This window comes from Cryptomeria japonica, chromosome 2 (genome assembly GCF_030272615.1).
Source record: "Cryptomeria japonica chromosome 2, Sugi_1.0, whole genome shotgun sequence".
Lineage (NCBI taxonomy): Eukaryota > Viridiplantae > Streptophyta > Pinopsida > Cupressales > Cupressaceae > Cryptomeria > Cryptomeria japonica.
The window spans coordinates 521,945,623-521,958,790 of NC_081406.1; the positions used below are offsets into that span (position 1 = coordinate 521,945,623).

At 36.7% G+C, this 13,168-nt stretch overlaps 1 protein-coding gene across 4 annotated transcripts in view; it reads left to right on the forward strand.

Annotated features, from left to right (window-relative positions):
* The window catches only part of LOC131035262 (protein TIC 22, chloroplastic), a 65,049-nt gene that overhangs the window by 19,262 nt on the left and 32,619 nt on the right, over positions 1–13,168 (forward strand). For all 4 annotated transcript variants that reach the window (XM_057966932.2, XM_057966929.2, XM_057966930.2 and 1 more), the window contains exon 3: positions 12,135–12,194. In XM_057966932.2, coding sequence (XP_057822915.2) covers positions 12,135–12,194 — 60 coding nt within the window. The remainder of the gene's footprint in view (positions 1–12,134; positions 12,195–13,168) is intronic.

The window sequence follows — 13,168 nt, forward strand, 5'->3', positions numbered from 1 at the left end:
TGGATAGGACGGGCTGAAAGCTTGTAAAGACTATCATGGCAAACACCAATCTCAAGAGCTGACTGAATGCTGGTGTTCTTCTTCCATGCAAGAACTTTTCCATCAGCAAAAGCAACATGATAACCCTTGTCTTCTAACGCTGAAATAGAAATCAGATTCCTCTTAATAGCAGGAACAAAGAGAACATCGCTCAGAAGAAGAGGAATACCATAATCCATTGAAAGGAAGTAGAACTAGCGCCCTTCATAGAATAACATGCATCATCACCAATGATAACTTGGAGATGAGAATCTTTTTCCTTCAAGTTGGAGAGATGTTCACGATAACCAGTAATATGGCGGGAGGCTCCACTATCAATAAGCCATGTATCACTGTCAGTGGGAATATTACTGGAGAGAGCAGAAATAAATAAGAACCCCTCTGAATTTTCACTAGACTCTCTTTGAGGAGAAACATTTTCAACATTTGTTGTTACAACTTGTTGATTGGGTCTAGACTCTAGAAGGACATTCTCTAGCAAAATGACCAAACTTGTCACATTTGAAGCATTGTACTCTAGCGAGGTCCTTTCTTCTCTTAGATTCAGGAGCTGAATCAGAATTTCTATCTCTGTTCCTTTCCTTCCTTTTCTTGTAGACGTATGGGCAGCAAGAACATGATTTTCTTCATGATGAGATTTACGCCCAATTCCTCTTGCCTCCAATCTGTATTCCTCTTGAATGCAATCAACTCTCAATCGATCAAACTTGGGTAACTCATTTCTTCCACTAATACCTTGAATGAAAGATTCCCAAAATTGAGGAAGGCCACTCATGGCCAGCATAATCAGGTCTTTATTCTCAATAGAATCACCAATAGCATTGAGCTGATCCTTCAATTCTGCAATCTTCATAAAGAAGGAAACAACATATTCACCTCTACTCATTTTAATATGAAGAAGTTGACGTCTCAATGCTAGAGCTCTGCTAGTACTATTGAATTCATACAAGCTTTGAAGGCACTCAAACATATCTTTGGTTGAATTCAACTTGGATATAACAAGTACTAGATGATCCTTAACAGAATCAATAAGAATCTTCTTAGCCATGAGATTATTCTTCCTCCATTGAGCTTTCTCGGTGTCATTTGAAGGTTCATCTACAACAGACTTCACATAGTTAAGAAGATCATTTTCTTCTAGCACAATGAGAATCCTGAATTTCCATGAAGTGTAATTGGCTGCACCATCCAATCTGTCTTCAACTTTGAGTCCATTCACCATGATGGAAAAACTTGAAATAAACAGACTAGAGCTTCAAACAAAGAAAATTTCAAAACTAAGCAATCTGGTTCTGGATCTTTTCTTTAGACCTGCTTTGATACCATGTTAAATTAGAACCAGAAAGATAAAAATTCAGAATTTGAAAAATACAAAACAAGAGACTCTACGATTATCTTGGGAAAACCCTCCACCTGAGGGTGAAAAACCCAACCACACCAAAATTGAATTTTATTATCAATATGAATCTTATACAATGTTTTGAAGCCTAAAAGCAATGATTGTTCTCACTTCAACAATCAATAGTATAAATCAAGAAGCTTTCTGAAAATGATGACTGCTATCTTACATTCAGAATATGATCTTTTACAACTAGACGAGATAACACAACAATTGAATATAGAAGAATTATACTGAAAGATCGAAAGCTATAGGATAGTTGAAGACGATAACATTCCTCCAAAAATACGTCCTCAAAGAGATTACTAAAAGCATATGAAAGATTGCCTTGCTTAAGAATTACTACGCACTCCTTGAACAACCTGTTACAAAACACACAACAACAGAAAGAACAGGAGCACGAAACAATATAACACGAACAAACGGAAGGCAGAAAGCAAGGATAACAAGAATACGGTGACAGTTACAAGACAACTTTGAAACTCCTCTCACACCGACAAGAGACACCAAGGCAAAGACACACGTGAACCTCATACCAACGGAGCTCATGGAAGAGATGAGTAGAAATATGATATGATATCTACTGAAGTTACAAACAATAACACTCCCTCTTAACAAAGGAGATATCATTAACTGATTTCAAGTCATGGAGTCTCTCAACATGACAAACACAATATGAAAACAACAAAAAATAATCACGGATTCTCTCAACGTGATAGGCATCATGGATTCACTCAACATGATGTTCACCATGGCTACTCCCATGAGTGAAATAACACAAGCTCTCATCACGGAGTCACTCAACGTGATGTTGTCATGGAGCCTCTCAACATGACATTCACTATGGCTACTCCCATTAGTGAACAAAGCCTCAAGGGCTTTCACATCAAATTTCTCTGTCACAAAGAAAAGTGCATTACAAGGGATATCTACTGAAGTTACAAACAATAACAGTATCAAGTTAGAGGAATAAATATATTCATATAGCAGATTATAACTATCATCTTATTATAAGTGGTATCTACTATTGTATATTTCAGTTTTCATGAAGGTTTTGAATTAATTACTTAGAAAGAAGTCATCTGTGATTAAAGTGTAAGCTAATAGTCCCTTATTCCTAAGAATTCACAAAAAGGGATATTACAAGTGGTATCAGAGCATGTTCCTGCCAGCTTGAGGGAATAGAGAACAGATTTACTTGATTGTTTGCATCGAAGTAGATAAGCAGTGATTACTTCATTAAGTCTAGTTGACTTTCTTAGTTATACTCAACGATTATCAAGCACAAAGAAAAGAACCGGTAGTGATCAGTTTATGAGAAGATAAATAATAACAATGGCAGCGATTTTATTAAAGACCTTTAAGGCAATCAGCATAAAGCATCGATTGGGATTTTTTAGAAGACAACACATTTATTATTGATAAACAATAAAACAGTGACAATTACCTTTTAAAAGATGGCGAGTTCTTTTATAGTAAATAGAAAGGTAGCAGCTAGCAACGATTACAAGAGAAAATCAAATTGAATTAAGACATTAGGTTTATTAAGATAATGAGAGTAGCAATTAGTAAAGGGTGTGTTTTGTGCTTAATTAAGAAAATTATGATTATCTTAAAAGACAGCCTCTGAAAGTTTGTCTCTTCATCAAGTTGCCTCTTTTGATGAGTTTATAAAAAGGATTGTGAATTGTGATGGAGGAAAGGGTGTGAAGAATAAAACAATATATTAAAACACCAACAAGAAAAGAGAGAATTATAAAGAGTTACCTTATCCAGATTTGTATAAAGAGATTGATTAATTATCTTGTGGATAAAGTAAATTGGCCCAAGAGATGGTTCTGGTCCTAGTTGGACGCTCTTGCCTCTTGTGGATAAAGTGAATTGGCCCAAGAGATGGTTCTGGTCCTGGTTGGATGCTCTTGCCTCTTGTGGATAAAGTGAATTGGCCCAAGAGATGGTTCTAGTCCTGGTTGGATGCTCCTGCCTCTTGTGGATAAAATGAATTGGCCCAAGAGTTCTGGTCCTGGTTGGACGCTTCTGCCTCTTGTGGATTGGTTACTCCGAGAGATGGTTTTGGTCCTGGTTGGATGCTCCTGCCTCCCGAGGGTAAAATGATAGAATGATTAGCCCAAGGGATGGATCTGGTCCTGGTTGGACGTCCCTGCTTCTTGTGGACTAAGTAAACTAAATCTACATGTGTATGCTTGTATCTATCCATGTGTCTGCTTCGTGTTTTCATGTGTATGCTCTGTGTTTTATGTGTATACTCCATGTTAGACATATCTATTACATGAATATTTATGATTACTGATTTCTATCATTTTGAATTCTATTTTTTGTTGACCTAGAAAGATGAGTTTATTTAGGAAAGAATATCGCAATTAAGGTCTTACATGTGTGTCTTGCTTCTAATCCTCTTCTCAATGAATGAGGATTACACCTTTGTTTAGAGATTACAATTGATGAGAGAGAGTAAGATTACAAATCTTTAGGGGTTGGTTAGGAATCCTTGAATAGGGAAAATTTAGTTAAATTGATCATTGCTTAAGGATAAGCAATCTTGAGTGGGGCGGGCTGTAATGTCCCCACCTTAAAAGACAATTTAATGATAAATGATAATAATAAGATTTAAATTAAAATATTAAAGAATATAATAAAACTTAATAAAATTTTAATTAAATGACTGGTCAAAGGCATGAAATGAAAAGTTGTGACTTCCTCAAACACGAGATATAAAGGGGAGAAGAGAACCTCATTTGAGGGGGATAATTTGGGAATCAGAAGTGCAGATTTGATTTAAATAAGGAATGCAGATCTGATTGTGAAAGGTTGTGTCCCTTTCAAAGGGGAGAAATAATTAAGAGTTGCATTCTTTCAAAGGGTGCTAATGGTGAAAGGGTGTCTCTTGCCAAGGGGCATCATAATAAAGAGGTGTGACCTCTCCCTCACATTGAGAGATAAAAGAAAGGAACTAAAAGCATCCAGGGACATCACCATTGATCAGATCAGATCAGATCAGAACTGTTATTAAGTTACAGGCAGTAACACCCTTGTTCTTGGTGTCATACTTAATGAAAGACTAATGGGAGGAGAAAAGAAAATTATGGGCAGCGATTTCAGCAATAAAAGTCTATGTCTTGTAATCACTGTTGATTCAGCAACAACTAGTCAAACTATCGATCATGGTGTTGAGCCACGGAAATAATATCATCACCAATTATAGTTGTATCAGAAACAGCAGAAAGGTATCCCCATAATATAGATCAGAACATAGTCATTGCATAGTTCCCACCATCATATCAGACATAGCAAAGATATTACATGTTATCAGATTGATAAGGATCATATATTACAAATTCTGAATATCACATTCATCGTAACCCATTAATAGTTGCAGATCATATATTGCTTCAGATATCAATTGTATCAAGTTAGAGGAATAAATATATTCATATAGCAGATTATAACTATCATTCTTATTATAAGTGGTATCTACTATTGTATATTTCAGTTTTCATGAAGGTTTTGAGTTAATTACTTAGAAAGAAGTCATCTGTGATTAAAGTGTAAGCTAATAGTCCCTTATTCCTAAGAATCCACAAAAAGGGACATTACAACTCTCAATCCAAGAATAAAGATATATCCAATTGTAGAGTGGCAAATATTAATTGATCCAACCCAATTGGGAGTTAGTATACCCAGATAACATGAAATTGGCTCCCTTGATGAAGAGGATACCACTTAACACTTCCACATCAAGATTCAAGTAAAGGATAAAAAGTAAAAAGTTAGATGCTTTGTTTGATTCACACTCACAAGCGAACCTCATTTCTCAAAAGCTGATTGGCAATCTTGGCTTGAAGACTATGACCATCCTCATCCATATTCTATAGGGTGGTTGAATCAAGGAGCGGATGTTGTAGTGACCAAGGAGGGCAAGTTACTATTTCGCTTCATCTGGAGTTTGGAGATGAAGTTATGATAGATGTAATACCTTTAGATGTTTGAGATGTTATTTGTGGAAGCCTTTATCTCTATGTTAGGGCCGTTGCTTTAGAAGAAGGAATCAGTATGGGTGGTCAGGACTCAGAACTATCCAAGGGCTACATTCAAATACGGAACAACAAGAAGGTCAACAGGTGCAACAATTTTCAGAGCCATTTCTTGAGCTCAAAGGGTTGCCCCCTCATAGGGGTGATGAGCATGATGTTCAGTTGCTAACTTTTGAGGCATTTTTGAATTGTTTACATTCTAGTTCTTTTGATGTTTTGTTTGGACCAGTTAAGAAGTTGAGGTCTATGAGATTTGGTTCATATCAGATTGTAGAATATGTGTGTTCAAAGGGGCTGATGTCAGCGATTTTTTTTTCGTAATGGTTGAGTCCCTAGGCTATTGGAGACCAAAAGCGTCCTTAGTGGGGAGGTGTGATTTGAAAATTGGATCGAAGTTGCTAGACCATGGGATCAAGAGTTGCCATTTCTAGTTATGAAGATTGACTCAGACCTTGGAATTGGGAGTTTGTCTGTGTTTGGTGTTGTAGAATGCAGAATGTGCCATATTCATGCTAGAGGAATGTTCAAGGTGATTTGGATCATCGCAGGATGCTGTGAAACTGGATTGCAGTTGTCTAATACAAGCAGCTTGGTGACTTTGCCTCGCCATAGTGATTGCAAAATTGCTTCCTAATGTAAGTGGTGAAATCATCCTAATGACAGCTTTTTTGAAGTTGCTTCTTTGTGAAAGCAACAAATTTGTCCTATGCAGACAAAGTAGGTAACGTGAAGATTTTCCTCATTTGAACTTGCCTTACTGATGTTTGAACTTCTATTTTTGGCATATGGGAGGTTGTAGGAAAGGCATACATTGATTGTAAACGTCATCAAAATGGTTGGCTCTTGTTGTAACCTTCATTCTATGTTCATTTTTGCTGTTGTAAGAGCATGAGCAGGTCTTTTCAAGTGGCAGAGGCAGGTTATAGGCATATAAGTTGGTGTTAACCGTTGTCCACTCTCCATTTTTTCCTAAAGGCTCTGTATACATTTGTATGGGATTGTGGATAGTGAAAAAAATGCCACTCTTGCTGGAGTTTTTGATCTTCATGGTTTCTCCAAGGTAATTTATAATGCCCCCTTTTGGGAGGACACTAAATCTTTCTCACAGTACTTGTAGAATTATTGCAGGGTATGTATTTTCAGTCTGCTGTGGTAATTTGGACAGATTCAGTTCGATGTTGTTTCCCTCTTTGAAAGCTGAACGCTTCTCTCTTGGATGAGTACTACTGCTGAATGGTTCAATCTGTATTTGATTGCTGGAGATTCTTTGCTTTCCTAGGAGAATTGATATGAGTTATTATTGATTCCCTCCATTGATTGATAAGTCCCCCTCAATGCTTGGAATGAATTCTCCTTTATACTTATTGGTGGAAGGGTTACCACCTTTCATAAGAATTGAGTCACCCCTTTTAATTGTTGCCCTTGAGAATAATATATTATTCCCCAAATTGACCTCCCCTTTTTTATCTCTTTCTCAAATGAAAACTTCTCCCTTTTATATCTCCAATGTGAGGGAGAGTCACACCTCTTCATAGTGACCACAACCTTTCACAATTACCACCCTTTGTAAAGGTCACAACGCTTCATTATTGCTGCCCCTTTGAAGGTGTCAACAAGTCTATAAAGACCACGATCCTCATTACTCACAACAACTGTGATGCGATCTCCCTATCAACAATGCTGCATTTGTGCGAATTGAATACCGCATTTAGCCGAGGAGAGTCTCATAATCTGATTGACAGAGAGAAGGTTGAGTTCCATGCCAGGAACGTAGTATGCATTGAAGAAAATTAAATTCCTCCCACCAGATTGAATCTGCACGTTGCCCTTATCGACAATGTTATACTCTTCCCCCCTTCCAAAGATCACAAAAATGGTGAAAGGTTGATATTTTGTGAACCAATCACGTCAATGACTGAAGTGTCAAGAAGCATCTAAATCAATATACTAGGTAGAGGACTTCACATGATCTGTAGGTCTTTTAACCGTGAAGGTGTAAAAGGCAGATTCCTTCTGCTCAGTGTGCTTAGCAACATTTGCTTTTGGCTGAGACCCTCCCTGCTTTTTCTGTTTAGAAGCCAAGTGTGACCGACAATCCTTCTTCATGTGACCATATTTGTGGCAATTGTTGCACTAAATGTTCTTCTTCTTCAAGCCTTCTGACGACGGAGCAGAGTTCTTCTGCTGAGAAGACTGAGATTTGCCTTTTCCATTGTGAAAGGATTTGGTTGCAAAAGCTTGTTCCGTGGAGGACAAACTGGCACCACTTCCGAACTACTGATTCCACTAATCTTGCTGTAGCTGTTTGTTGCATAGCTCTGGAAACTTCAAGTCAACATTAGTTGAAGTAATGTTGAGCATTTCAATAAAGTGCTCTTCTTCCTCCATCCTTTGGCCAATCGCTTCCAATTGTTCACGAATGTCCTCAATTTTTGTGAGATGCTCTTGCAAAGACATTTGTTTAGGCATCATGATGGAAAACAACTTGTTTTTTAGAAAGAACGCACGACTTTTGTTTGATGTTTCATTGAGATCCTTCGGATGGGTCCAGATCTTTGCAACTGTCTTGCCTGAGCAATTGGTTCTTCAGAATGAATGCACAACTTTTGTCTGATGTTTCATGGAGATCCTTTAGATGGGTCCAAATCTTTGTAGTTGTCTTGCTTGACGGCATTTGAGGCAACTGATCATCAGTAACATAAAGTTTGATATGCATCACGGCTTCCCGATTGCGCTCATCAAATTTGTCCAGGTCTTGTCCAACTATTGTAAGATGATTTTCCTTACCTACAACAAGAGCATCAAGGGGGCGATATTTAAAAATGTTCATCATTTGCTGCTTCCAGGTGTTTTAATTTCTGTTGTTGAACTGTTGATTGCCTTGCAAGATTATGTTGGTCAAAGATGCCATCTTGCATGCTTTTCGAGACACGAAAAATGAAGCGAACGAAAGAGGCTGCAAACTAAAAAATAGTCAAATATTGAGTGCACAAAATTCAAGGCACAAATCCCAATGCACTGAAGACGATAGCACAGAGGGCCAAATTCAAATGCAAAGCAGGAACACAAAATCTAAGGCTCAAAACCCTAGGTCATAGGTACAAAAATTAAAAAAAGGGTATTAGAAACTCTAGCTGTAGTTGCAAATTTCAAAGGGTTTGAAAGAAACCCTAGCTTTGGATTTCAAAACTCTAGGTCTAAACATAATTGAGGGTTGTATGTAAAACCCTAGCTGCAAAAAAATTTGTAGGTCGTGGAAAAAATCATAGGTTGTAGGTCAAAAAAAACAATGGAGGCTGTCGCAAGTTGCGTGAAGAAAGACGCAGATTGGGTTGCGCAAAACAAAAAAATTGCCAAATAATCTTTCACACAAGCATAGCTAGAAGAATATGCAAAGTCGTCGAGCAAATGCGAACCAAAAGTTGCGAAATGCAGAGAAAAACACGTCTAAAAAGTGTAGAAGCCCGTTGCATAGAAGAGAAGCCATGAACTAGAGAAAACAAGGTGGGAAAGAGCAAAGGCGATAAGGGGACCTGTCATGAGAAATAGGAAAAGGGCTGGCCTTTTGTGAGTAGAGACGTGATATGCACAGACCAGGTCGCGAGGAAGAAAAAAAACTACCCAGGTATGAGGTCGCGTGGGTAGAAAACGGTGCCCACAATTTTTTTTCTTCAAACAAGCCCACAAAATGCAAACAAAGCCGCCCAAAAAATTAGCAGCGAAAAACTTTTCAAAAAAAAAAAAAAATTCCTCCACAATTTTTTTAGGAAAGTATTCTATATTTTCCCACTATGATACCATGTAGATTAAACTAGTAATTGCTCATATTATTCAAAGAATCAATGTACATATATAGGCAATTACAGAGATATTGTTTTCTAATGAAACAATCAGAAAACTAAAGACAAAAATAGAAACAAATCTATCTACTTAGAAATACAATATTGACCATTAAATAAGAAATTCTAATATTAATCTAATAGGAATGTCCAAATATGACCAGTTCCATCCCTTGGGGTAATCAATTCATTACTTGGTCCACAAGAGGCAGGCACGTCTAACTATGACTAGTTCCATCTCTTGGGGTAATCTATTAATCACTTAGCCCACAAGAGGCAGGAATGTCCAACTATGACTAGTTCCATCACTTGGGGTAATCAATTAATCACTTGGCCCACAAGAGGTAGGAATGTCCAACTATGACTAGTTCCATCCCTTGTGGTTATCAATTCATCATTTGGCCCACAAGAGGCAGGAATGTCCAACTATGACTAGTTCCATAACTTGGAGTAATCAATTCATCATTTGGCCCACAATAGGCAAGAATGTCCAACTATGACCAGTTCCATTTCTTGGGGTAATCATTATTCCACAATTTACAAATCTGCTATAAATTTTTCCACAAATCTGCTGTAGAGTCTTCTATACTATGATCTTAAGACTATTATAAAGTTTCCACAATCTCTTCTCAAAAGTCTATTACAAACTCTTCATATACTTCACCTTAGATCTCCATATAATATTCTTTCTTAATCTGGTGTATATATTATATACTTGACCGTCTTCTTCGCACATAATACACGTATGCTCAACAATCTCTCATATTGTCTTTCCAATGTCATTTAGTTGTTGCCATATGTCTGGACTGAGTTAATATATCCCTTCTCATTGATTAGAATGCATAATTGATTTATCCTTACCTTGCTGGCTGGCAGGATCTTGCTCTGATACCATTTGTAATGCCCCCTTTCGGGAGGACATTAAATCTTGCCTACTATACTCGTAGAATTATTGCAGGTTATGTATTTTCAGTCTGCTGTAGTAATTTGGACAGATTCAATTCAATGTTGTTTCCCTCTTTGAAAGCTGAACGCTTTTCTCTTGGATGAGTTCTATTGCTGAATGGTTCAATCTGTATTTGATTGTTGAAGATTATTTGCTTTCTTAGGAGAATTGATGTTAGTTGTAGTGATTTCCTCCTTTGATTGATAAGCCCCCTTCAATGCTTGGAATGAATTCTCTTTTATACTTTATTGGTGGAAAGTTTACCACCTTTCATAAGAATTGAGTCACCCCTTTTCGTTGTTGCCCTTGAGAATAATATATTATTCCCCAAATTGATCCCCCCTTTTTTATCTCCTCCTCAATTGAAAACTTCTCCCCTTTATATCCTCCAATGTGAGGGAGAGTCATGCCTCTTCATAATGGTCACAACCTTTCACAATTAGCACCCACCCTAAGGGTCACAACCCTTCATTGCTGCCCCTTTGAATGAGTCACTTCCTTATCTTCTTCCCATTAATGCTTGCTCCCTTCTTTCTTCCTTCATCCCTTTTTCTCTCCAAATGAAGTTCTCTTCTCTCCTTTTTATATCTCATGTTTGAGGGAGTCACAACTTTTCCATTTCATGCCTTTTTACCATTCATTAAACTTAAGTAAATTATAATTATATTAAATTTTATTTTTATTCCTTTTATATTTTAATTTATTTCTATTATTTATTAATAAATCCAATTTCAACAAGGTAACATTACATAATTGTGTGGACTCAACTTGTGTCTAGGTCTCTCTTGCTTAATTTACTTCTGTATGTGTTTCATCTTGTGTTTTGCAATTGATATGAACATTATAAACTGTTATTGCATCCATTAGAAGTGGAAATATGTGTTATTGAAGGTGTTTTCAGGGTTGAGAAGATAGAATCCATAATTGGTGAATGCTAGGAGAGTATATCCAGTGTTTTATGGATCAGGAATACCATTTGAAAACAAAAATTAGCATTTGCATTCACATCTTCAAACTATTACAAACTGGACACTTACTGTAAAATGTGTCTGGCATTCTTCCCTTTAAAAGAAGGCCTCTCTGTCAGGTCAAGTTTTAATAAAGCCATCAAATGTCAAATACCTATCCCACTTTCTGGGGTTTAGGTTGTGAAGATACAGTTTGTCTAGGAAATACGCCCATTTAGCTTTCATTTCTAATTTAAGAAACTCAGATTTTTGGTGAAGAGTTATTTTATTCGTTAAGTTTACTCCAAGCCTAGAAATTTCCAAATTTTCATTTAGCAGATGCTACATTTTCATGGGTTGTTTCCACTTGTGTTTCAGTCCTTGTTTGATTTATTTTGGTGACATGTAAAGCAGGGGTTTTGGTCGATGTAAATGCCCTTCGCAATTCAGCCAAAATAAAAAATGGCTGATTGATTTGTGCCATCCCACTTCCTGCTGTACAATTTTTTTCCTCCACTCTTTGAGTTTCTCATCTGACTGCCTCTGCCTTGATTTCACCACTGCACTTGATTAACTCATTTAGTGATAGGGTTTTGAAGTTTTAAAAAGTTAATTAAAACTCTTAAGGTTGCCCTTCAGAAAAAGAGAAACTTTGAAAAATCACTACTCTGACCCAAGGCTGAGAACTTGAAACCCACTCACTGAGCTGCTCCAAGAACACTTCTGCATTGTCAGCTCCTCTAAACCTTACTAGACCTTTTCTCAGATTGCCTTTACATGGTGCCTATCTTGCCAGTTAGAGACTGCAAAGTTTGTAATTTGAATGTTTTTATATTGAATTTTTTTTACTCATATATATGCCTAGAATTTTAACTGTATAAAGTGCCCTCATGATTTTGAATGATCGTGCAGGTACAGCGACAACCTGGATTAAGTCGGGGAGCAAAGGTTGTACCACTTTCGCTTGACAAGGTAATAAGCTGCAATCAGGAAGTGAATCTAAAAAATTACGCATAATTAAAACAGTTTGTCTTCCTTTTGATGTATTTTAACAAATTTTTACTTGACAATCACAAATTAAAAAAGAAAATTAGCAAGTATCTTCCAATGGCTACATGCATTGTATATAATGGTTTGCCTCATTCATGAGACTATGACAACCATTTACAATTTCATAATTTCAATATTTTCTTGTTGCAAAGATGGCCCAGTTGCATTGTGCTTTGCCCAGAATTGGTATATGGAGGATTTATAGGGGAAGAGTCTGTGTTTTAATAAGTTGTGTGTTTATTATATGAAAGTTATTGGTCTTATATATATAATTTGTGTCGAACTCCTTTTCTCTTAAACTTTGAAATTGTTATTTGTCTTTTGAGCTACGTTCCACTCAATTTCCTGTTTTTGGGGAGTGCCTGGAGGTGCAAAGGGTGAATGGGGAAATGTGTAACATGAAAATGGGATGCTAGATGTACCCTAAAATCTGAAGCACACTATTTGAAGAGTAAAATAGCAGGGTAACCAGGGAATAAAGAAATGATGGGCATGGGTAGCACAGGTCCCAGCAGAACATAGTTTTTTCGGCACTTTTGCACTGTAACTTTGAAAGCTTAGAATATTAATGAGCATGGTTACCAAATCTGGCCAGATCCATATATTCTAGATTCTCTGAATTTCTCCAGTTTGGTCCAAAATTTGCAATTCCTACTAAAATTTTACTGATTTTTTAATTTTTAAATTTCAAATTTCAATTTTTTTTGGCCTCCTGAATGAATTGAATATTTTGATCCTGTAACTATGCTAATGAGAATATAACACATTTAGACTTTAGATACTTAAGTCCTTATCTAGACGACAGTGCAAAAAAATCAGATAATGACAATTGTCTGCAATGTATTTAAAACACCTCTACATAGTGTTGGCATTTTTAATTAACGCCTTTTAGTTCA